The sequence below is a fragment of the Catharus ustulatus genome, chromosome 15 (genome assembly GCF_009819885.2).
Source record: "Catharus ustulatus isolate bCatUst1 chromosome 15, bCatUst1.pri.v2, whole genome shotgun sequence".
Classification (NCBI taxonomy): domain Eukaryota; kingdom Metazoa; phylum Chordata; class Aves; order Passeriformes; family Turdidae; genus Catharus; species Catharus ustulatus.
The window spans coordinates 15,905,527-15,929,657 of NC_046235.1; the positions used below are offsets into that span (position 1 = coordinate 15,905,527).

General features: G+C 47.9%; 2 protein-coding genes across 5 annotated transcripts in view; one reads left to right on the forward strand and one right to left on the reverse strand.

Annotated features, from left to right (window-relative positions):
• UIMC1 (ubiquitin interaction motif containing 1) overlaps positions 1-15,844 on the reverse strand; it is a 39,695-nt gene extending 23,851 nt beyond the window's left edge. For 2 of the 4 annotated variants that reach the window (XM_033073386.1, XM_033073383.1), the window contains exons 1-3: positions 15,466-15,539; positions 11,124-11,275; positions 3,116-3,203 (exon numbers count right to left, since the gene is read on the reverse strand). In XM_033073386.1, coding sequence (XP_032929277.1) covers positions 3,116-3,203; positions 11,124-11,267 — 232 coding nt within the window. In that variant the 5' untranslated portion in view covers positions 11,268-11,275; positions 15,466-15,539. Of the gene's footprint in view, positions 1-3,115; positions 3,204-11,123; positions 11,276-15,465; positions 15,540-15,580 lie in introns of those variants that run through there. The other 2 variants (XM_033073384.1, XM_033073385.1) reach the window with 2 other exon arrangements.
• A 79-nt stretch (positions 15,845-15,923) lies between these two features.
• Positions 15,924-24,065, forward strand: ZNF346 (zinc finger protein 346). The gene is made up of 7 exons (XM_033073389.2): positions 15,924-16,009; positions 16,182-16,285; positions 16,373-16,468; positions 18,028-18,178; positions 19,637-19,876; positions 22,424-22,517; positions 23,764-24,065. Exons 1-7 carry the CDS (start codon positions 15,949-15,951, stop codon positions 23,867-23,869), a joined length of 852 nt encoding a protein of 283 aa, XP_032929280.1. The 5' UTR covers positions 15,924-15,948; the 3' UTR covers positions 23,870-24,065.
• The last annotated feature ends 66 nt before the right edge of the window (positions 24,066-24,131 follow it).

Sequence of the window (24,131 nt, forward strand, 5' to 3'; positions counted from 1 at the left end):
ACACGACTTTCCACGTGCTTCAACAGGGGCCTGAGTGTTTGCCAGTTCAGGCTATCAACATCCATGAAGCTTAATAAAAAGAAACATTTTTTGGCGAGCTGCTGCTGTACATTTTGTTTTCTTCTCCCTCCCTGGCACAGCAATTTCCCCTCTGGGGACAGGGAATGTGCCAGACAAATGCTGCCTCTGGCAAAGAAACCAGTGACAAACAAGATGCACTTAGTGCACGTTCCAGTTGAGTAGGTGCTCTGGAGATGGGGAAAACTCGAGTTTAAATCCACCTGGCATTACTATGGGGAGAGCAAAGAGCAGCTCTGCTCATGCCTTCCAGCAGACCTGACCTGCTTTAAGTGAAGCTGACGCTATTTCATGCTCCAGGACTGATCACTTCTCAGCACCGCGTGTTTTATTAAACTTGATGCTGATTGCAGCCGTCATGATTTATGATGATTAGAAACCCAGAGCGCTGCGTTAGCCCCCGACCACTGTGTGCAAACAGAGCTGGGGAGAGAGCTCAGAATGTATGGCAGGGACTCCTCAGATCCCTGGAGAAACGACCCCTCTCCATCTGGACCGATGCTCAGCTCGCACTCATCACTCGCCTGCCTTGGAGGAACCCATTCCCAGGGGGAAGCACCAGCACTGCATCTCACACTCCAGAATCCTCTCCTCACAGGTCCATCCCAATGCGGCAGGAAATCCCAGCTCCTCTCCGGGGACCAGGGCATCCAAGAGACCCGCAGATGGGAAGGAGGGGTCAGAGAGAAACTGTTTTTAAGATACGGCAGCCCTAAACAAATTAAACCATTTCAAAGCCTTTTTAAATGCTAATACGGCAATTTGCAAAGCGATTTATGTTCCATTTTGACATTTGCAAAGTGAATTAGATGCAAAACCCCACTAGTTGTAGTTATAACACTTACTAATAAGAGATTTACTCAAAAATAACAGAAATTCTGGGATCTCAGTATTTTTACATACTCAAAGTGCAATTACAGTAAAAACATTCAAATGTGCTTTAAAGCATTGACTTCCTCCAGAAAAAGAGAGAGAGAGAGACTTCTTTAGGTTTTGTATTTCCATTTATCCTGTCAGGATGAAACGTCACAGATATATTTTAGTTATGGCTTTAGGATAAAATTAATAAAACCACAACAAAGCAAAAAAGGGAGGATATGCTTTATAACGAGTGCCTGCCAATATCTGAAATTTTCCAGTTTGGGGGAGAAAGAACTTGCTCTACCCAGAAGCACCCAATCTTTACAAAAGACCAATTTGCCTCGCAATTCAAAGAATTTATTTAAAGACACTGGGAAAAATAATTACTACTTCAAATCTTAATTTGCCTAAAAGCAAACACCAAAAGTCTAATTATAGCTTCCCACAAATGAGAACAGTCCCACCATCACACGTGCTTAAATAAGCCCCTGCTCTCCGACCGTGCGGCGCCAGGCACCCCAAACTCAGAGGAGCACGCTAAGCAACAACAAAAGGCAGCTTTTGCCCCAGGAAAAGAAAAACTATTATCAATAATTTCAACTTCTAGAAACACAGTAGAACTCCTCTGTCGTCTGGAGAGCTGGCCCTGTCTCCTGTGGATTTTCTGGAGCACACTGAACACCTTTTGCACAGCACCAGCTCCCGAAACCCTACACGTTCAATGATGCAATGAGAACATCCAAGTTCAGCAGATCCCTGCTCTTAGCACCATATGCTTGGTCACATTTTAGTGGCATCTCCAAGGGGGGTTTCAGCTTTAATTTGGTGCTCTGCTTCCTTTGGGAGAAAAAGAAGGATAAGAGAAGGAACTCTTTTCCCATCTCTGACTTTGCTATCTTACTTGTTCAACACAGACATGCACAGTGGGCTGCAGCTCCCACAAAGAGCTGGGCTGTTCTGTGCCATGGCCTTAGGCCTCTATTAAAAACAATTTAATTCACACAAACCCTGTGAGGACTGACAAGCCCAACTGCTGCTGCTTTGCAGAGCACTGGCGTGCTCCATTTTGTTCAGTGATTGCTTTGGGTTTTGCAGGAGGCAACATCTCTCCCATTTTAAAATATCCTGAATTTTACGTGCTGGATGGACCACTGCCTCACAGAGCACAGGAACATGAGTGGGGACCCTCTGGGGCCTCGCTGCTGTAACTTGTGGGGCTGTACAGGGAGTAGAGGCATGCTGGCTATGCTCAGTGGGCCCTTCTGCCTGTACATCAGAATATGAGCAGGAACATCCCAGCCTTTAGCTTTTATTCATAGACTTATTGTCCATGAATGCATTTAAGCCCTTATTAAAGCAGTTGATACTGACCTCTCCACAATCTCCTGTGACACAAACTCCCAGCAGTTCACCCCATGCTGTGTGAAGCATTACTGTCCTTCACCCGTTTTAAACCCATCTATTTCTTGCTATTTCCACTGATACTCCCCAGGAGCTGGTAAACAACAGCTCAGCTGAGGCATTGCCTTCCCAATGGGAACTTTGATCCCACCATTCTCTCCTAACAAAGCAGCCCCAAGCTTTCCAGTCTCTCCTCACCAGGCAGCTGTCCCCACTCCTTCATGGTTTGGGCTGCCTTTCTCCGGATTTACCACTGTGCCCTTGCTATGCAAAGGCCAGAACTGCACACAGTGCTGTGACAAGGGTGCAGCAACACTTTATATAACAGCAAAATTACATCAACTAAATCCCTGGTTCTTAACACCCTTCCTTATGATGCCCAGGGTTGTTGGTGCTCTGGCTGCCCCCACACTGCGAGCTGATGATTTCAGAGAACTGTCAGCTGCGACTCAGATCCTTCCTGAGCAGCAGCTGTCGGGTCAGAGCATTGTGATATTTCGGGGATAGACAGGAGCAGAGGGGCCTGGACAGGAAAGCAGTTTGTGACTGACGGCGCTTTCAGATCACAGTTTTGAACCTCAGACAGTTTTGAGTCTGGTGAGGTACCAGCACCCTCACACAGTTGTTTTGGAAGTGCAAAATTTAGCCCTGTGAAGGGTCTTTTCTGCATCCCCAGCCATGTCACAGCCTTTCTGCAAGAGAAATAATCTCTAACACAAACAGCAGAAACTGCTCAGCAACAGACAACTTCCCCAGCCCCACAACTGAGACCTACGTGCAATTTGTCTTTTAGCAGCAAACTTGGTTCGATCCAGCTGCTTTGTTCTCTTCTTTTGCAATCCACTCTCTTCCTTTGACTCCTGCTGCAATGGAAAAGAACATGGTGAGTGAATGCAATATGTAAGAAATACTACCAGCCCCCTTCCCCCAACTACTCAGACACAAACACTGGTTCAAGAACAAGCATCTATTTGTGTGAAATTTGAATTTCAAACGTAATCCAAACACATTCTGTAACTATTAAAAGCTGTGTGATAAGCATAACGAGCAAAAAGAGTTACAGACTGACATAAACAGAGAAGTAGGAGAGACAATAGACTTCATGCCAGTCACCACCATGCACTGCACCTGCTACCCATGATTTCAGAGAGAATTTGTTTGGCCTTGCTAAAACATTGATATTTGTAAGCACTCAAAACAGAAAAACAGAACCCTTTTATAACTGAGCATCACACACCTGTAAGCCAGGACTGTTTCCTGCCATGCAGCCTCTAGTACTATGCCCAGGCAATTTCAGGTGATCAAAATTAGAATCCCTAGCAATTTTTGAAGACCCACACCAATGCACCCCGAGGGCAGGAGGGTCAGCTGTATTTTCTCCTCATGCTATTCTTTCATCGTATTCATCAAATCAAAGAATGGTTTGAGTTGGAAGAGACTTTAAAGATCATCTCATTTCATGGGCAAGGACACCTTCCACTAGACCAGAGTGCTCAGAATGCCATCCAACCTGGCCTTGAACATCCATAGCATCCACAGCTTCTTTGGGCAGTATTGCCACAAGTATCTCATTTTTGAAACTTGATTACTTCAGAAACTTGTTGTCTCGAGGCTCGCTAGAACAATACTCCCACAAACAACTTAAATGTGTGCTGCTTTAAACACAAAGACTGCAGCACAAATGGGCACAGGCTTAAATGACACAAATTTCTGCAAGTTGCTGTCCTAACGGCTTAAGCGAGGGCACACACATTACCCAAGGCTGGCACTGGACCCCTTCCAATTTGTCTCTCTAAATCAGGTAGGATTAGAATCAAATCCAGTGTTTCAGGCAGAGACCTACGCCTGGCCAGGATGGGCTTTGCACTGCTCCCTCTGCAGCTACATTGAGTTTTGCAGCCCATGAGACACATCAGCCACCTGCTTGCGCCTCATTCCACCTCCCTTGGGCCAAGAGGAGGGTTCAAGGAGGGGCACATGGCTTGGGCTACTTCAACACAAATAGATACATTGATTATTTTTGAGTGTCATCCATTTATTTAGTCCTTTGCCCATGTTTCTGAACCCATGAAGTCCTTCAGACTGCACCTCCATGCTGAGTTTTGCTGAAGACATCTCTGGCTTTAGTGTTATCTGTAGATTTTATTAATCTATATACACCACTTGCTCCCTCTTACAGATCGTTAATGAGAATGTTAAAACACACACAGACCTAATATTGATCCTCTTGGCCTCAGCTTTACATCTCCCCCAGATGAGCCTCTCCTTTGTTCATCAGCAGCTCTTACTGACAGTCTTTTAGCAGAATTTCAATCCAGGAATGTTGCTATCTAGACCAAATTAAATTATTTATCCAACTAAGATTTTGCAAGACATACTATTAGACGGTTTCCTGAAACCTTAATACATTACAGCTTTTACATGTCCTAATACCTACACCATTCCTCACTTTCACTGACTTAAAAATCACCTCACAACACAGCAGCAATCATGTTTGGCAAGTCCACACACACTTGTGTTGTGCCTAAGGGTTTTTTTCTGTGACTGATTCCTTCTCTTCTCCCCACAGACTGGTTTAGATAGCCCCCTTCCAAGACCTGCCACCGAGTCTCCAAAAGTGACATCCAGAGTCTCTCTTCTTAGGAGATGGATGCCAAGCTCCTGCTCAGGAGGTGAAATCTTTCTTCCAGGGCCCTGGCATGGTGCCCCTCCCCACAGTTTTCCTTAAACTGTGGGATCTCCCACCCCAAACTGCCCTGCCCTGGTCTGCAGCAATAGCCCCATGCTGACCTCGTGGGCTGCTCACACCTCAGAGGATGGGGAACAACCTGTGGGATCACAGCAGGATTATACACTGGAGCTCTCCTGCCCTCCCCCAAAACCCTGTCTAGCAACGCTAAACCCACCCCAGCTTAAAACAGGGGCAATTTAATCCTAACAGGCTCTGTAAATCCCCAGGTCTTCTCTCTAGGCATCAATCTTCCCCTCATCACTCCCGCACTTGCTGGAAGGTCAACCCTGACACTCTCATCTGCAGCTCTTTTCCAGGGCACAGATGTGATTTATGAGCACACCAAACTTTCCATGGCTGTGAGTGCCTGCTCTGTGCACAGAGACACACATTTACAACACACACCACGGGACAACATGGGCTCAAACACCTCCAGGGCTTCCAGGGGAACAGAGTGCCTGGCATTGGGTGTGCTGCCAGATTCACGGCACAGCCAGGTACATGCCTCAGTTCCCCATGCTGATCCTGAAGAATCTCAACATTTACATCAGTGGCAGGAGCAAAATTATTGAAGGACACGTGTTGTATGAACCTCACACATTCGTGAAAGATGTTTAAATTGCTCAGCAGCATTCTACTGAACAGCCACGGTACAGTGAACCGCTGAAGCAAATCCAATTAATCCTGATGGGCCAAAATATATACACACATCTCAATTCCAAGAATTCTTAAATCTTCTTTATTTTTAAACCCAGAAAATAAAACATACCTTTTAATTAGGATTTATGGCTGTTTGTACCTCTGCTGGGAGAGAGCCTCGCAGGCCCCAGAGTGCTCTGCATAAATGCAGGCGTGGATGGTAGAAACAGAAGGGGCCAAGAAAATTCAGAGAAGACAACAGGGCTTGCTCCGCCTGACCCAACCTTTTAATGCTCATCTATCTACAAGGATAATAGGAACTCAAGGGGCCACTCAACCAACTGCCTTTCTAATAAGATCACTAGTCCAAAAATAATCTTAATCAATTAAAATATTCCCAAACTGCAGCCAATACTCTTAGTTACAAGGTCATTTCCAACACACATCTTCCAAGAGAAACTAATTATTATAGTGGAGGCAAGGTAGGAACTGCACACCTCTGCTCAGTGCCAGCCTGGAGAGCACCCCTCCTCCTTTGCTGTCAATTCAAGGCATAACGGCCAGAAGGAACCCAAATTCTCTTCCTGTGTGTCAGGCTCTGCACTTTAATTTATGATGCTCTCTTATGAGCAATTTCACTGTCAGCATTGTACACAGATCAAGAAATAGACAGGTTTCCAAAATTTCTTACACATTTAGTGGAAAGCAGCCACTATTCTTCTTGTTTTCATAACCTGCTTGGTTTCACCAGACAGCAGGAAATCAAATTCCCATTTTAAAAATGCTTTTGCACATACTTAAGAGAAGGTTGACTCTGCCAGCAGAAACAGATACATCTCCACTCATTCCTAAAAGCCCATAAATGGAAGCCAGTAGCCAGCATCCCACATCCTGCTCCCTTGAATCCGCATGATAAACCACAGAAAACAGCTTCCACTGACTCAGGGAAGAAAAGGCTACAGCAGAATGTCTCCACCCCTAACAGCGCAGACTGCAAAGTCAAAAGGTCTGGGTAATTTTATTGCTCAACAGCAGTTGGGACCATCTAACAATAGGATACAGCCAAACACCACACATCCTGCATGGGAAATATGCAGATGAAAACCAGACTAATTTATTTTTAAAAGCCAATTAGATGTTGGAATTGCCATGTTTGGCTCTTGCCAAGGCTGCTGCTGAAATTAATATCACACCCTACTTTATTAGACTCTGACTTCAGTTCAGAATCTGTTTCAGCTTTGCTCTTTCAGCTCATTAGAACAAACCTGCTGGAAGCAGAGATGAACAACAAGACACAACAGGGCTCATGCCAGGATATGCAGTTCCTGACACAGGGAGAGAGGACTCTGTAGAAAAAAGGGCTTTTACTGGGCTGTGAGAAGCCCAGATACAGATCAACCTGATTTTCAACAAGTGAGTTCAGCAGAGCCATGAAGCCTCCTCCAGAAACAACTCACGTTGCATTGTCCCCTGGGAGATGGAGGCACTGGGTCCCTTGGCACCAGCAGAGCCCATGGAGACAGCAGGGCATTGCAGCAACACTCCCATGTGGCTCTGCTTCGCTTGGATGGTCAGTGGTGTGAGTTGGAGTCCTGGGATTAAGTTATTTTTATTCCTAGTAGCTGATGCAGTGCTGTTTTGGATTTAGTACAAGAATAATGTTGATGGCACACCAATGGTTTAGTTGGTGCCAAGCAGTGCTCACTCTAAATCAAGGCCTTTTCAGTTTCCTGTGCTCTGACAGTGAGCAGGTGCACAAGGAGCAGGAGGAGCTGGGCAAAGGGATGTTCCACACCACAGAACCTCATGGCCAGTGTATAAACAGGGGGAATTGGCTGGGAGACACCAACTGCTGCTCAGGGACTGGATGGGCATCAGTCAGTGGGTGGTGAGCATGGGGATTGTGGCACTGGTTTCTCTTGGGTTTTACTCATAGAATCATGGAAAGGTTTGGGTTGGAAGGGACTTTAAAGATTATCTCGTTCCAACCCTCCTGTTCTGGACACTTCCCACAAGACCAGGTTGCTCATTGCCTGGCAATGACACTGCCAGGGATGAGGCATCCACAGCCTCTCTGGGCATCCTGTTCTAGCGCCTCACAATCCTCACAGTAAAGAGTTTCTTCCATATATCTAACCTAAATTTCTCCCCTTTCAGTTTGAACCCATTTCTCCTTGTCTATCACTACAGTTCCTGATAAAAAGCAGCTCCTCTCTCCCTTCTTTTCATTACAATTATTCTTGATATTATCATTAGGATTATTAATAGTATTATTATATTTTATCTTGTTTCAATTATTAAGCTGTTCTTATCTCAACCCACGAGATTTACTTTTTTTCCCCACGATTCTTCTCCTCACCATGGGGTGGGAGTGAGCAAGCAGCTGCCTGGTACTTAGCTGCTGGATGGGATTCAACTATGACAGGCGGGCTGTGACATTTCCAGTGCCATCTTCTCCATAGCAAGATGTCCCTTAGACCATGCCTGGTCCTGAGGTGAGTGCCCACTGTCACAGCTGAGGGAAACAGGACAGGGCAGTGGCTGGGTATTCCAGCCAATGCCTAAACACACCTCTCACTGCACTCCAGCCAAAATCTGATCTGAACATCAACACATGCTGCTGATTACACTGACTGTGAGTATCTCCACACACAGGAACACTCAGGCAATGGGATGTTCTGCAATGAAGGGAAGACAGGCCATGCAGAAATAGATGGCACCATCACCCTGGAGTCTTGTCATATGTTCCCTGAGGGCTGGCAGAGCTGATGGATCTGGCACAAAGAGCTTGTGAGATTTCATGCCAACTTTATAAGTGCAGGCAGGTACTCTGAAAGCTCCCAAAGGACCTATCCAGGCAAAAGACCCTTCCAAAAGGTCCCAGACCAGATCAGCAGCATTTGAGGATCAACCGCATTAATGGCTGCAGATCAGTCTAAGGTCAGCACAACTTTTGTGCTGTGCTCAGAGTTCATGCTTGGCCAGGTCGTGTGCTGAGGAACAATCATCTTGAAGACATGGCTTCAGGGGTCAAACCAACAGCCCAATGCAAGCAGGAGGCTCAGGAGACCAAGAATTATGCTCAGAGAGAGCATTGTTGGGCACTACTCGAAATATTGTGTATTTGTGAATGAACATCCATCTTCTGGCACAGGCAACCGAGTCCCTGTGAGATTAAACAGCCAAGGGAGATGGGAACCACTCTACTCATTCAGCATGTCTGCATTTTCAGACACAGTTTGCACAAAGAAGGTCATCTCCTCTGGTTTCCACAGAGCCAGAGAGACTGTTCTTATTTTGTCTGACCCTTTCCAAAAAAAGAGAAGTGTTCCCCGAATCCAGGATTATATATAGCAGAGATCAGAAAGCCTCCCATCCAGAAAACTTTTTTCTGATGCAGCTCTGCAGATGCCACAGCATAGACATGAGCAAAGAAAGGGAACTTGGCAAAATAACATGGATGAGCTTGATAATCCAGCATGACTGAAAAATTCCTGGGAGAGGCAGTCTGCCAAAGATCATCAAAAGTGAGAAGCTGGAGGCTTTCCAGGTGCAGCTGCTACAAGATCTGCTGGTCTGGAAGCAGAACTAGGGACTTGTTCTATAGATACCTGCCAAGAGACTGCCAAGGAAGAAAGCCATCGAATCAATGATGCCCAAATTGTCCTTGTAGCTTTTGATTCATAAGGAACCATGTCCTAACAGATGCAAGATTAATTGAGAATGTATTGTTCTCTAAAATTGCTATTGATCTGAGCTTCCCACACCTCTTCTTGAACACACAACAAGGTCTTACCAGTGCAAGAACAACAGTTACAACGTTCAAAATTGAAATTCAACTTGATGTACACAGAAGAGCTGAGACAGTTACAGAAGGCAGACAGTTATTTTTTTGAGATCCCCAGTAAATCAGTTTTGCGTTTGATTTTGTAGAAAACAGCACGACAAGAGACTGTGGCACTGGATCTGGAAGCTGATGACTCACAGAAAAGAGACTGAACTGAATAAATCCACTCATTCAACTGACTGAACTGTTGTCACTTAAACAGAACCTAATTGGCTCTTTAACGGCCTCTCTGAGCATATCCTTTTCTGTAATATGACCGATTATGCCATCAGAATTTATTGTTTATAGACAAACTTACAGAACAGTGAGGGAGCCTAACCTTTTTATAGATGTGTTTTAAGAGACGTTTGTTTCCTCTTTTTCAGATACGTGCACATTGAGATGAATAATTGCAGACAATAACAGGTCCTGATCTTTTATGTACTGCAGCAGCTCTTATAGCTGCTGATTTCTTTTTTCCTTATAGGTTTCACAATAAAGGCCAGTGATGCAGCAGACATCTGAAGTTAACTTAGCATATTGCAGAGCTAAGGGTTTAACCCCACTGAACTATTACTGCCATATGTTCCATTCCTTTCAGGGAATTTCCCAATGGGAAAGAACTCAGACAATGTGAAGAAAAAACATCCAATATCGTTTGCCCTACAGCTTCTTACTGTTTATTTCTAGTGATTTTCCCCTCCTCACATGATAATCGCCTTATTGGAGAGCAGCACACTGCAGATGTGGGAGCAAAAGGGACCTGATTTAAGATCTACAGCTTGAGAGTGAACTGAAATGCTTTTGAAAATGGTGGAATTACAAAAAGCAGCTTAGGATCCCCAATCACCAGCAAGACAGAGCAAAGCCTTAAGAGTCACACATAAAAAAACTGATTGTAATAATTTCCTCTCATGTACCCCGCTCAGTCAAGCACAGGTTCTGAGGGCTCTGGGTTTCCCCTGGGCAGGAGTTCCCATGCTCATCCCATCGCCCTTGTAACCAACACAGACATTTCAATCTTGAGGGTAATGCTGATGTGCATAAGCCGACGCTGGGGATCAGAGACCTGAGCCTTGATGCCTTATCCAGGCACTCCCACATCACATTCACCTTTACACCCTTTGGAGATGGGTTACAAACTCAGGTTCCTGTAATTCAGAATCAGTTTACCAGACACTGCCTGCTTCTGAGCTACTCACAAGCCTGAGTTCTGAATCATTTTCTTATCTATTTGCACATAATACAGAATCATGTTGCTAAGGTTTAGCTGGAAATCAATCAAATAAAAATTATGAAAAAAAGATTTGTAAAGGGATTGAGGAAAGGTTACTTTTAAATTACGTTTCAGATTCAGTTCTGAGAGGATTTGGTTATCAAATCCCAGACTCATAACTCACCCTCATGAAGCATACCATTCATTTCCTAGTCAAATAGGATTTGATTCATCTCATATGTAAGAAAAGGAATGGCACAAGACCCTCTGTGCAAAGCCTGACCCCAGCACGACAGCGAGGGCTGCTCTGGCACTGCCCTGCAGCAGCAGGGCCCAGCACAGGCTCTGGGTACCCCAAACCCACCACTGACCTCTCCATCGCTATCGGATATAACAATAAATGCATCCACAAAAGTGCGCTTCTTCTTGGCATTGGCTGGGTTCCTCTTCTCTTCCTCCTCCCCATCCTGACCTCGAGACTCCAGGCCCTCTGCAGGCTTCTTCCTCTTCGGCATCCTTCACTCTGAAACAGAGGGAAAGATTAAAAGCCATTTGTTTCCTTCTGATTTAGATTTCCCCTAACACTCTTCTTTTTTTTTTGCTATTTTTAGGCAAAAGACCCCAGGCACTGAAACCTTATTACAAAGCGTGGTGGATTTAGTGTTACTGGGAGCCACATGCACCAGTCACCACTCATCTAGTTAAGAACACTTTATTACAGCTGATTGCTAAAAAGGGATTTCAGGGGAACAGCAACACAGACCAAAGCCACTCTGAATGCCTCGTTCCAAAGCAATGAGGCTTTCCTCTAAAAGCCCATCAGCAAACTCCTCCACAGCATCACTTCACAGCAGGTATCCCACCCTCCAACACAACCTCCCCTCCCCAGCCCCACATCTCGATCAAAACAAACCAGGCTGTGGCAGGGGATCAAGCTGACATTTGCACACCAGACCAAGAAGCTACCACAGCACAGCCCTTTGTCAGCTTTTGTGTTCCACAAAACCAGGGAGAAAGGCATTGTTCGTTCAAGGATGCTGTCCTGCTGTCTGCACAGCTCAGTGCATGGCTGCTCCAGCACTACAGACAGGGAAAACACAGGCAATGGCAGCAGGCAGGCTAGAAACGACAACAGGTTTATCTGGCAGCATGGATTTCTCAATGAGCAGCAGCCTCCGGAAGAACTCCATCCAGACATGCCCAAACCATCCGCATTAATGAAGGCACTTAACAGCAGTGAGGAACCTGCTGAGTGTTATCAGTGCAAACCTGAGTGCATGGAACAATTCAGGGCAGGTGCCCACACAATGCAAACTGGTACTTCAGCATCCCTTCCCTTGGCAGCCATAGACTGATGGAGAGGGATGCACAGCAAGCACTAGCAGCCTGGATCCAAAAGAGCTCAGAGGAGAGGATTGGGAAGTGATCTCAGTAAAGGAGAGCAGCAGGATGGCACAGAGTTAAATCACCCTTTCCTGCCTGTGCTTGTTGTTTGCCTCTAGCTCAACAATAACATTCAGTGCTTCTTGAATTGTGATGTAAAAGAGCCTTACAAAGCAGGATGAGCATGACCAGCTCCGCTGAAGTTCAATTAAACATGTGCAGACAGAGGTTGAACAACAAGCCCCTCGTTCCACATCAGGGAACAGCAGAGCTGGAAATGCAAGTTAAATTGGCCAGTTCCCAGACCAGTGTCCTTCCACAGAATCACTCTGCCTTCCTTCAAGATCACTGAAATAGCTCAGATGTGTGCCGAGATCTAAAATAAGAGAAGATGCAACAGAAACCCTACATCACCCAGGATAGAGCCAAACCCTTCTCTGTAACACCACAAAATTGCAAACAGTCACTGCGTACAGAAACGCTAAGGGAGGCCAAAATCCCCATCAGTGCCGAGAACAGCAGTGCATTGCTCCATCTACAGTCCGAGCAGCAAGGTGAGGAAAAACCATGCTCCCTCCCTATGATCTGCAGCCTTCCTTCTGCAAATACATGCACACACACGCCCAGAGACAAAAGGCGATTATCCTGGTGAGTCATGATTTGCACCAAAGGTTTGCTAAGCCCTCTGAAAGCAGAATGTTGCACAAACGGGCAGTCACGGCCAAAGTAACTGCAAGGACCTCTGCAGTCTGTTTAGGAATCATAGAATGGTTTGGGTTGAAAGGGACCTTAAAGATGATCTCATTCCAAACCCCTGCCATGGGCAGGGACATCTTCCACTACCCCAGGTTGCTCCAAGCCCTGTCCAACCTAGCCTGGGCAGCCACTGCCTCTCTGGGCAGCCTGTGACAGTGTCTCACCACCCTCACAGAGAAGAATTTCTTCTTAATATCTAATTTAGTCCTGTCCTCTGTCAGTTTGGAGCCATTAAAAGAAAGTAAAAACAAGCACTGCTTTTGGTAAAGGACCGGTTCTTGAAAAACAAAGCTGTTCAGCTCCAGCTAAACTGAACTCCAGTGCTGTTGGAATATCCTCACTATATTTGTTCTCAGTTTTTTTATCTGTTGCTCCAAGTGGTCTCTTTGCCCTCCCTGCTCAGGGAGATGAGCCAAGCCTCACACCCAGCTGCTGTGAGCTGCCCCCACAAAGAGCATCCATGGTGCTGGAGCATGTTCCCTTATCTTTGCAAAACCACTCCCTCAAATACCATGAGGAGCACAGAAGGGCCCATGCAGGGCCACTGAGGCTCTGGAGAGGCAGCTTATAAACCTTTTTACCCCCACAACAAAGACAACAGCAACAAACAACTGCTGTGCTGCCTCTTTGGTTTGTTGTTTTTTTTTTTTTTAATCCATGCTGGTATCACCATCTCTCCTCTGACTCTACATCTTCTGCTCAGTGCTCTGTGCTAAATAAGAGATCACTGAGAAATATCAGCTGAAGTTATGATGAGTCACCTACCTTCAACATTTAAAGGAGAGAAAAGAGGAGATGTAAGAGATGTAACCACACAACTCCCACAACACTTCTGAAAATGAAGGGACTTGTGGCAAAGAGAGTCTCTGAAAATGTAACTAAGGGAACAAGACAAGTAAGAGATCACTCGTAGCTGTGCTAGTCTGAAGCTGTGAGTAGGAGAGCAGTAATAGCTTTTATTAGACAAGCTGGTGTAGCTGAGGGAAGACAACACGCATCAGAGCACAGACCTCCTCTTCAGGAAGCGAAGTTGAGCATATTTTGCTTTTAGCACTCTTGGAAAGGATAGTTGTGAGTGCCTAAGGGGAAGATACCTGCTTTCAGACCCAGCAAAAAAAAAAAAAAAAAAAAGGCCAGAGACTGAGTTATCTAAAATTACCTTTGCAGTCCAGTTTGCAGACTCATTTTGCAGTTATCCAGATTTTTTTCCATCTCTGAATTTAAGAGAATTTTTTTGTAAATGGTCTGACAGCAAAGGTGACCTCCTGACAAGGAACTCACACATGCCACACTTCTCCAGTTACATTTTTAGGGATATCCTTGAAGATCCCCAACTTGTGATTATTTGTCATTTTCCCTCTCATCTATCATTTTGATGAATCAGAAAGCAATTACCGACAGAACAATTCTAAATCTTGACACTGCAGCTACAGACCTGCCAAGCTGTGACAGCTTGAAAAATGCTCGAAAAAACCAAGCCAAAAAAAATGAATGACTCTCATCCCCGGATGAGTTCCTGAGTCGTTGGAGACACAGGCTGTCGCTTTGTAAACAACTCCCCCCACCTCGGGAAGCAGAGGCACGATGCTCCTCGTGCTCAGGCAGGTCAGCACCACACGATTCCATGGAAATATCATCCCCAGACCCTCGGCTCGACCCTGCACGCAGGGCCCAGCTGATGCTCCGTGAGCAGGATACGAGGGCTGGCAGCGCCCCGGGGAGAGAGAAATTGTTTACAGGATTGATCCGTTTATAGACCTGGCTCTGCACAGAGGGGACAGAGACACTGCAGAGGCCATGCATGGCCGGGCGCATCTGCACAGGCTGCTGAGCTCTCGGGAGATGCTCCCTGCTCCAGTGCCCCCGAGTCCAGCCCGCAGCATCGCCCTCCTCCGAGGGCAGGGGAGGAAAACGTTTTCCCCCTGTACATGAAGGGAAAGCGACACTCACCCCAGACCCCACCCACGCTCCCTTCTCTTTCCCAACCCGCTGCCTTCGGGAGGGCTCTGCAGGGGTATTTACAAGGATGGAGTCAGGGATACTCGACAAGCTGGGGAGAAGCATGGGGGATCTCAGTCGGGATAGGGGTGAGCTCTGGGGAAGGGGATCAGCCACAGGTGGGCACACCTAAGGGAAGGGAGCTGCCCCGAGAAAAGGGGAGGGAGCCAGGCCTGGAAGAGGAACAGGAGAGGCAGGAGCGCCTCGATCTCAGGGGATGTGGCCAAGGCAGAGCTCCGGTTTTCGGGTCCTCACCCCGGGGAACGGCCCAGGAGGAGTTCCAGGGTATCCCCATGCACAGTACCTGGGTCCTCTCCAGACAAGAGACAGAGGAAGCGCCCTTAGAGGGGGCCGGGAAGTGTCCCTTCCCCAGGGAACAGCGCTGGAGGCCAGTCCCGGGCCGCCGGAGGCGGGGACCGGAGGTCATACCTGCGGGAGGTCGGCCCGGGGGCAGGGGCCAGAGAATGGCCCCGGGTAAGGGAAGGGGTTTCCCTCGCAGCCCGGGAGCCCCGCGGCTCGCCCGGGGCCCACCCGCCGTAGGGCAGCGGCATGCCCCGCAGGGCACAAGGTACTCACCGGGCCCGGGCCGCCCCGCTGCCCGCGGCCTCCCCGCCGGGTCTCCCGCACCGGCCCCGGTCGGCGGGCCCCGCACCCGCGCTCAAGTTGGCGGCGGAGGCCTCATTGCCCTTACCCAAGATGGCGGCAGAGGCTTCGCTGCTTCTCACGTGGTTATTGGGGTGCTGAAGCGGGCAGCGCCATGTCCGTGGCGGGCGGGCAACGGGCCCGGCCGCCTCGCTCTGAGGTGCTGGTGGTCCCGCCGTTTTTTCATCCCGGACGACGCTCCCTCAGGAGAAGGATGCGCAGCGTCGCTTAAACACCCACAAAAACGAGCCGCCACGGGGCTGACCGCAATACTCCTATGCCCTCAACCAACATGTCCGCCGCCGCCTCCTTTGGAGGGCGCGGTGCTCTCGCGGGAGACCGCCCTACCGTTGCTAGGCGCGGAGGGGGCGCGCGGGCGGCTTCTCGCGAGAACAGCGTGAGGCGGCGACGGCGGCCATGGCGGACGGGGCCGGTAGCAACGGGGACGCTGCGGGGCCGCTGGTGGGCAAAGAGGCGGGTGAGGCGGCGGGACCGGGAGCGGGCGGGTGGTCGGGCCTCACGAGGTGACTTCTAGCCCGGTTGGATCCTGCGAGGTGCGGAGCATGCCGAACAGGGACAGCCCGCACCTCGCGGGGTTCCACCGGGCCGCTGACGCCCCCGTTTTGTGTCCCACCCCCTTCACCCCACAGTGGAGCGGCTGATCCGGGAGAACGGACACATTTTCACCGAGGCGCAGTGCAAGGTGTGCAGCGCCCTGCTCATCTCCGAGTCACAGCGGCTGGCTCACTACCAGGTATGGAAAGGGGAGCCCCCCGCCTCCGCCCCAGGCCGGCCCCTCTCTCGGCCAGGCACCGAGCGGGGTTTTCTCTGCTTTCCACAGAGCAAGAAACACGCCAACAAGGTGAGACGGTACCTGTCCATCCACGGCGGGGAGGAGGGTGCCCAGGGGAAGAAGATGAAGCTGGAGGTGAAGCAGGTGAGAGGAGAGCCGATCAATGTCTATAAGTGATGCCTACGATTAATGTCTTAAGATCTAGAGGGTAAGTCCTGTGAAGAGTGGCTGAGGGAACTGGGGTTGTTTAGTCTGGAGAAAGGATCAGGGCAATATTGCTCCCTTCAACTCTCTGTCAGGAGGCTGTATCCAGGTGGGGGTTGGTCTCTTCTAGTAAACCAGCAACAGGACAAGAGGAAATGGCCTCAAGTTGTGCCAGTGGAGGTTCAGGTTTGACATCAGGAGAAATTTCACTATAAGGATTGTTGACTGCACATGGCACTCAAGTGCTCTGGTCTAGTTGACAAGGTTGCGATCAGTCAGAGGTTGAACTTGATGATCTTGGAGATCTTTTCCAACTTTAATGATTCTTTTATTCTATAGATTGTCTGAAGGGAGGATGGCAGAGGATAAACCAGACTCTGCTCAGAGGTGCCCAGCAACAGAGTAAGAGGCAACAGGCAGAAACTCATGTGCAGAAAATTTCACCTGAACATGGGGAAGAAATTCTTACATAGACAGTGACCGAGCACTGGAAGATGCCCAGAGAAGGCGTGGAGTCTCCCTTCCTGGGGATATTCCAGAACCATGGAGTCTCCCTTCCTGGGGATATTCCAGAACTGCTGGGCTAAAGGCAGTTGCACAGCCTTGTAAGTGAACAAGGGAAATGCTTTCAGAAGGGGCTTTGTGAGAACTGAGAAGCTCAGTGGCAGGTGTTTCACCGGGCCTTGTCCCAGTTCCTGCTGCCCTCCCCACTCAGCCTCTTTGAGTTTGTCCTCCCCATTTAAACAAATGCATTTTCCTCTTTTTGATAGTCTTGCTTGAAATGACAGAGAAAGAACAGAAGCAACAGCTTGTCAGGAGCATCATTGCATAACATCATGCAGAGCACATTGGGTTCACTATCCACAGGAATTCTTCTCCCAGTGAACTATTTTACTTATTTAGGTTCCCTCAGCTGGTAGCTGGAGCTTGTTGGTCAATAAAGGCCCCATGTTCCACTCAGCCATCTGTCTGTCCTGTGACTCCCTTGTGGAACAGATTCTACTTTTATGATTGCTTCAGCTGTAATCCCTGACTCTGGCATTTGCAGGGAGCTGGGGGATAACAGCAGATGCCTTTGCACATAGTGTCAGGCTGAGAACTGCCTGCTGCTCTCTCCTCAGCTGGTGTTGTGTTGCAGATGACCCAACTGATAGTGATGTTTGTGCTGCTCAGTTCACACCTTACAGGGGACAAGGCTGTGTGGTCCAATTTTGGCAGCCACATGCTTAACCTTGTCCTTAACCCAAACAGGCCAGGGCTGCCCGTCTGCCTGGAGTTTTTACTGACAGGTTAAAAACAGTAATCTCGTGCAAGAACACCCTCCAGGGAGGGAGAGGGTGATGCTGCATCACACTTTATCAACTTAACACCCAAATGTCTTTGATGGTCTTTCTTTAGCCCCCAAACAGTAGAGTTTCTCCTCAAAACCAGGAGGCTGGACAGGATGACCCACAGAGGTCCTTCCCAGCCTCAGCAACTCAGTGGTTCTCTGTGCACAGGACAGCAAGCAGGAAGGCAGCAATGGGGAGGACAGGAACAAGTGTTGTCCCATCTGCAACATGACCTTCTCCTCTCCGGCCGTGGCAACATCTCACTACTTGGGCAAGACTCATGCCAAGAACATGAAGCAGCAGGCCCCCAAAGTAGAAGGTATGAGTGTCTTCATGTAGTCCTAAAGGGCTGATGAGATGTTTGTTGAAACCCAGCGTGAGCTCTTGTAAGAGTGTGTGGTCTTTGCCATGAAATAGAGTAAGCCAGCAGTACACCTCCAGAGACCTGGCTGTGCCAGCCTGCTCAGTGGGCTGGCATTGGCAAGAGGTTGTGTGGTTTTTTTGTTTTGCTTTGTTTGGGGGAAATACAGCTGGCAGCAGCCATTGTACCCAGCCCTGGATGCTTGGACCAGGCATGTGATGTTAAGATGTAGAAACGCCTGTCACAGGGTATGATGCTCATTAAAAGGTTACAGAGACTGGAGTCATTGGTGGAACTCTGATATGGCAAATTCCCCAGGGCTGCTCAGCTCCAACAATGTGGCCTCTGAGGTTCACAGACTCAGGAGCTGCAGATTGCTGGGGAGTGGGAGAAGACAGCTGGGGAGCATCAGTGTGTGCTTGTTCTGTCCTTGTCTGCCCCAGCACAACTGCCCATGTGCCCCATCCCTTTGCTAGCAGCCAGAAAGGCCTGGTGGGTGGGGAGTAACACCCTCTGTCCAGGGCAGGTAAGGGTAGCTGTGGGCATGGGGGGGCTGCAGCTGGTCAGGACAGAAGGAAAGCACAGCCATTGAGTGTACCTGAGGATGGCAGCTTGTGCTAGTTCCAAGCTGGGGATTTGTGAGTCACCCAGACACCTGATTTCTGGAATCTTCCAGGCAGAAACTGTCTGTCCCAGTGTGTCTTCATGACTTTACTAAAATGTGTGCACAGCAAAGCCACCTCCAGGATCTTCTTGTTCTTTGGAGCCCCTGTTTTTGGGTATGGTAGGAGCCTGCAGGAAGAGCTGGATGTGCACTGAGCAGTCTGGTGTGTGCCTTTGGTGCTGGCATGAGAGGAGCTCTCTGATCCCTAGCAGGTTGCTCACTCTGCTCTTTGGCATCCCAGAGGGAGAGGGGGCAGATTTCTCCACCACACACAAGAGCTGCTTCCCTGTGTGGATTCACTGTGTCAGACCTGATCCCATTTATGCTGTGTCTCAGGCAAGACTCGTTATGAATTCAGGATCAAGTCCTGTGCTTCCAGAATCCCACTGCCTTTGCTGTGCAAGGGCTTGTGCCCATGTTCTGTCTAGGAGATGATAACAGCAGGTGGGAAGCTCATTATACCCAGTGTTTCTTGAATACAGTCATGGTTATGTTAAGGAGAAATATGCTAATGTGTTGGATTTTTTAAACCCTGAAAGCTTTCCTGGCATACTCTGAGTTATGTTACCACATGTCTTTAAATTCTGCAGCGTTAAGGGAAGAGGTAGGAAAATCATTAATTTATTAAGATATCTTACATTGGCTGGGTTTGGGGTTTAGATGTAGGGCGTTACTGGGTTTGGGGGAAATAAAGTAACACTTTTTTACCTCTGAGTTCTGTGACTGACCAGGAGTTTGGATTCACCCTACAGAAACGGTGCCCCCACAGAAACACCCTGCTGCTCCCCCCACCTCTACTGCATCTTCTAACGAAGAGAACAAGGACATTACTGACCCGGACAAGTTCTGTAGCCTCTGCCATGCCACTTTCAACAACCCCCTTATGGCAAAACAGCACTATGTAGGCAAGAAGCACAGAAAGCAGGAGACCAAACACAAGCTGATGGCACACTATGGCCGAACCCCCGATGCACCAGCATCATCCTTCATGGGTGAGTTCTCAACAGGGAGGCTGATAACCAGCTGAAGAGCAGGGTGGGAGAGAAACAGAATGTGTCTGACAGGCCTTTGGGCAAGAGTCTGTGTGGAGGGAGCAGGGGAGTATTGCTTGTGATGAGGAACTTGATTATACATCCTAAGATTGATTTGGTTGATGTTGTAACCCCCGGCAGCAGATGTTTTAGACTCTAGCTACTCGTGACAAGCTTTGGGTTGTGTTATGCAGTGCTGCTGAATTGGGGACATGTCCTTTTTATTCTCTGTGCGGATAATCCAGGGATTTTAGCCAGTACTGTTTCTAGTTAGGTGATTGCATCCAAAATGGAAGGATAAAAGTGGCATTTGATGCTTAAAAGTCGTCTTTGAGGGGACTAGCCAGAGATGGAAGGAATAGGTTTAACTGCACCTGCTGCTTCAAAGCACATGAAAGCCAGAAAGATTTCTCCCTGAATGCCTTTCTGCCTCTGTGTGGGCACTTCCATCTGATGAACTAATGCAACTCTCTCTGGAGCAAGCAGGAATGTGGAAAAAAAAAAACCCCAGAGCTATTAAGGAGGAACTTTAGGCAGACAGTTACAACTCTTTTGGTTTATGATCTGCTGCTTATGAGCACTTGTATGTGATGAAAGCCCTCTGAGTCCAGTGAAAGCATTAGGCACTCACAGAAAACTCCTTTGTTCCTCCCAGCAGCCTTCTGTTGGGCCAGGAAGTCTTAGTACCTGCTGGATACTTGAGGTAAATAATAAGCAGACAGATCTTCTGAAAATCTTCATTAAGGGCTTCTTTCTCTGTCATAAAAACCCACACAAGCAGAAGATTAATTATTCTAATTCTTTGCAGGCCACCTTTAGATACCGGTAGCACTTATGACAAATGAGGCTCAATTAGCCAAGTAATGTTCTCTCCCACATTGCGTGGCCGTGTGGGAGATGGAAAAGGTGCTCAGTATCTCACGTTACCCATCTGCTCTGCACCTAATTAGTGGGGTCTGATGAATGGTTCCATTTGAGTGTGACTCAGGTGCTGACAGGGGCAGGAGCTCCAGCCCAGGAGGGCTGGGTAGGTGGGCAGTGCCATTGCCTGGGTAGATGGGCAGAGTGCCTTTGCCTGTGTGATTGATATGTCTCAAGAAGTGCCAGCAGAATGGGAATACAGTCACATCTCCAGGCCACTTCAGCTCTTCAGGAAAGGTTTCAGAGCCTGGGCTATAATCAGGGGCTTCTCAGATGACATGGGCTGCAGTCAGGGAGGTTTGGTCCTGCTCTCTTTGCCTGTGGCTGTGGCCAACAGCCACAGTTGTCCCTAAACACTCTGCTGGGACGTGACTTGCAGCAGATAAAAATGTGTTCTTTGCAAATGCTACTCTGAGGTGGCTGCCCACTTAAAGTTCTTTGGGAATGATTAGTTTGGGATTGAGGAGTGTAGTTTAGATAGCTTTGTGCACGCACCTGTTGGATGAGTTTGCAACAGAGAAACCTTGACATTGATGGTCAAGGGAAGCAGAGGATGCAGGGGAGCAGACCTGAAGGCTGTATCAGCTCCTCTGGTCTTTGCTGCCCAGATCCAGCTCAATTTTCAGAGCCAAATGTCCTACTGGAGTCTGAAATATCTGAGGTGCAGCAGCTGCATGGAGAAGTGTCTGCTACATCCAGAGCTGAGCTTCCCAATGATAGACTGCTCTGTACTCCTGGGGTCCATCTCCCCTTTCACCATAGGGAAATGTCTTCCTTGTGAGATTCCCAACCAGAGCCCTTCCCCAGTGAGCCAAAATTCAGGAACGCTTAATGTCTTGAGGACAACTGCCAGAATTTTTCCCTGTTAGAGACTCCTGTGCTGCCATACTTGCCTGTTTGGTATCTGTGACCTCCTGAACTTTCAGTCCAGCTGGAGTTGTCGTGTTACATAAAACCATTGATCCTGTCGAGTACCACTATTGTTGAAAACTTTTTTTTTCCTGGCAGTTAACTGATCCACTGACTGTAACCAAACTTCTTGAGAACAGAGCTTAATATCCTCAGTTGGCACCTCAGCAAGGCTTAGCAAAATGCTGCATTGTGGATCTGGACAGTGGGTGTAATCTCCTCTGGCTGCCTTTTTTATTGAAATGTTATAAGCATACAAATTCAGTGTCTCCTCTTTTCTGTTTTGAGATGTCCAAATCAGCAGAAGTAGGAATATGGGAGACAAATGGAGTTGCAAAGGCAGTTAAAGCCTTTGGGGTTTGGGGTCAAAATCTGAAACTTCTATTATGCCTGATACTGTGAACTGTTTTTAGGGAACATGTTTGTATTTTTTAGCAATGAACAAACCATGTTCTGATCGGGAAAGCTTTTTTTAGCTTAGTGATTGCCTTGCAATGACTGGCTGATACACAGTGGGGTACTGGGATTCTGTGATCTCCCTGCCTGGTCAGATTGTTGACTGTTACTTGTCTTTGTTTAGGGTTGTTTAATAAATCAGGTGATTGAGTATCTGGCTTATTTCTAACTCAGGCACGAGGATTGGTTAGCTGTGTGTGCTAACACTGCTGTCTGTTTCAGCTGGGAAGGGCTACCCCTGCAGCACATGTAACATAGTGCTGAACTCCATAGAGCAGTACCAAGCTCACATCAGTGGCTTCAAACACAAGAATCAGTAAGTAATGTTCTTGTCTAAGTGTGTTTCCAGCCTTGCTGTTCAAATCGATGGCCTAAATATAACCTAACATGCATTTTTGAGCACGTGTTTCCAGCTGACTTCCAAACAAAACAGCAGGGTCTGTGCAGGCTCTCTGTGTGTGTCCTGCTCCAGTAGCTCCCTCTGCAGACAGCCCAGTCGTGCTGCCGAGGTGGAAGTGCCTCTGGTACTTTTGGTTCCTAATAGTTCAGCTCAGCACAGACCATTGCAGTGAACCCGACACCTATTAAACACAGTTTCTCTTAGCAACTGAGATTTTAATTTAATTAAGGACTGGCTCAGTGGAGATCTGCTTGCCATTCTAATCTCCGTTGGGATTGCTTGTTTTAAAATTTGGCATATAGTCAACACGCTCCAGAAATCTGGACTGTATTCCTGAACTCGCTCTTATAGCTGGCAAGTTAAATAATGGCATCCCTTGCATGTATTATTAATTGAAAAAAATTATGCTGCCAGATGATTAATACCAAAAATACTTGTTCTGGAGACTGCCAATCTTAAATTAAAGAGCCTTCACTAAAAGAGGTGCAGTAATGAGCCTGGGTTGGTTAGAAAGCTTCTTAGAAGGAAGAGGTATTAGGAAATCCTACCTGAAGGGAGGGAAGGCTCCTAGCCAAATTCCCCAGAAAGGACAGGAAGAAAACTGGGATCCTTTGTTGTCTGTCTATGGAATAACAGCCTCCTGGTCCCCCAGCTTTGGGGAGTACTTGATGGGAAGAGATCTTTCAGCTCTCAAACAGCACTACTAGATCAGTGAATAGAAGCACTCCATTCTAGAGATAACATTGAGGATGTTCCCAACACACACACATTAATGTTCTCTTTAAGGACACTGCTGTTGTTGGAGCTGTCACAGCCACACAACTCCCTTTCAGAAAGCTGCTCTGGATTCAGCTGTGCAGTCCTCTTCTAGCTTCTGCAGCCTGCAGAGAGGCAGGATGTTTGCTTTGTAATGGGAGCTCTTTAGCAGTCCTTGAGCTGTGCTGCAGCTAATTCTGCCATGCTAAAGGTGTCTGTTTACACACAGGCACAGAGAGCAAGGATTCACTTGGAAGATTTTCTGGCAAATTGTTGCCTTGGCTGCAGTGGGCTGTTGCTCCACTGACAGCCTTGCCTGCTGAGCAGTGATTGCAGCTGGCACATTTCAGAGCATTTGTGACATTGTCTCCTTTCTTTCCTTTTTGTTGCTCCCTTCCATGTGCAGGATGCCAGGAGCAGTGCAGGTTGTCGGACCGTTCCCACCACAGCAGTATGTCCGGGAAGAGTCAACTGCCCCAGGAGGCTACAGTTACTTCAGCCAAGACTTCTAGAGCAAGTTGCAGCACTATTCTTGGAGTTGTTGGTGGCCCCAGAACGCACATCCTTTGCCAGCCCACAATGGTTTCATTATCCCTCTGGATAAGCAAAGCCCTACCCTCCTGTGTATACCTGTTGAGCAGAACGGGGACTGAATCTGTCAGGAAAAGGATCCAGCTGGAAGAGACTTGCTAGAAAGCAAATACTTCACTCCCTTAGAGTAGTTTTCATTGTGTACAGTAATTTCACGACTATAAGGCGCACCCTTTTGACTAA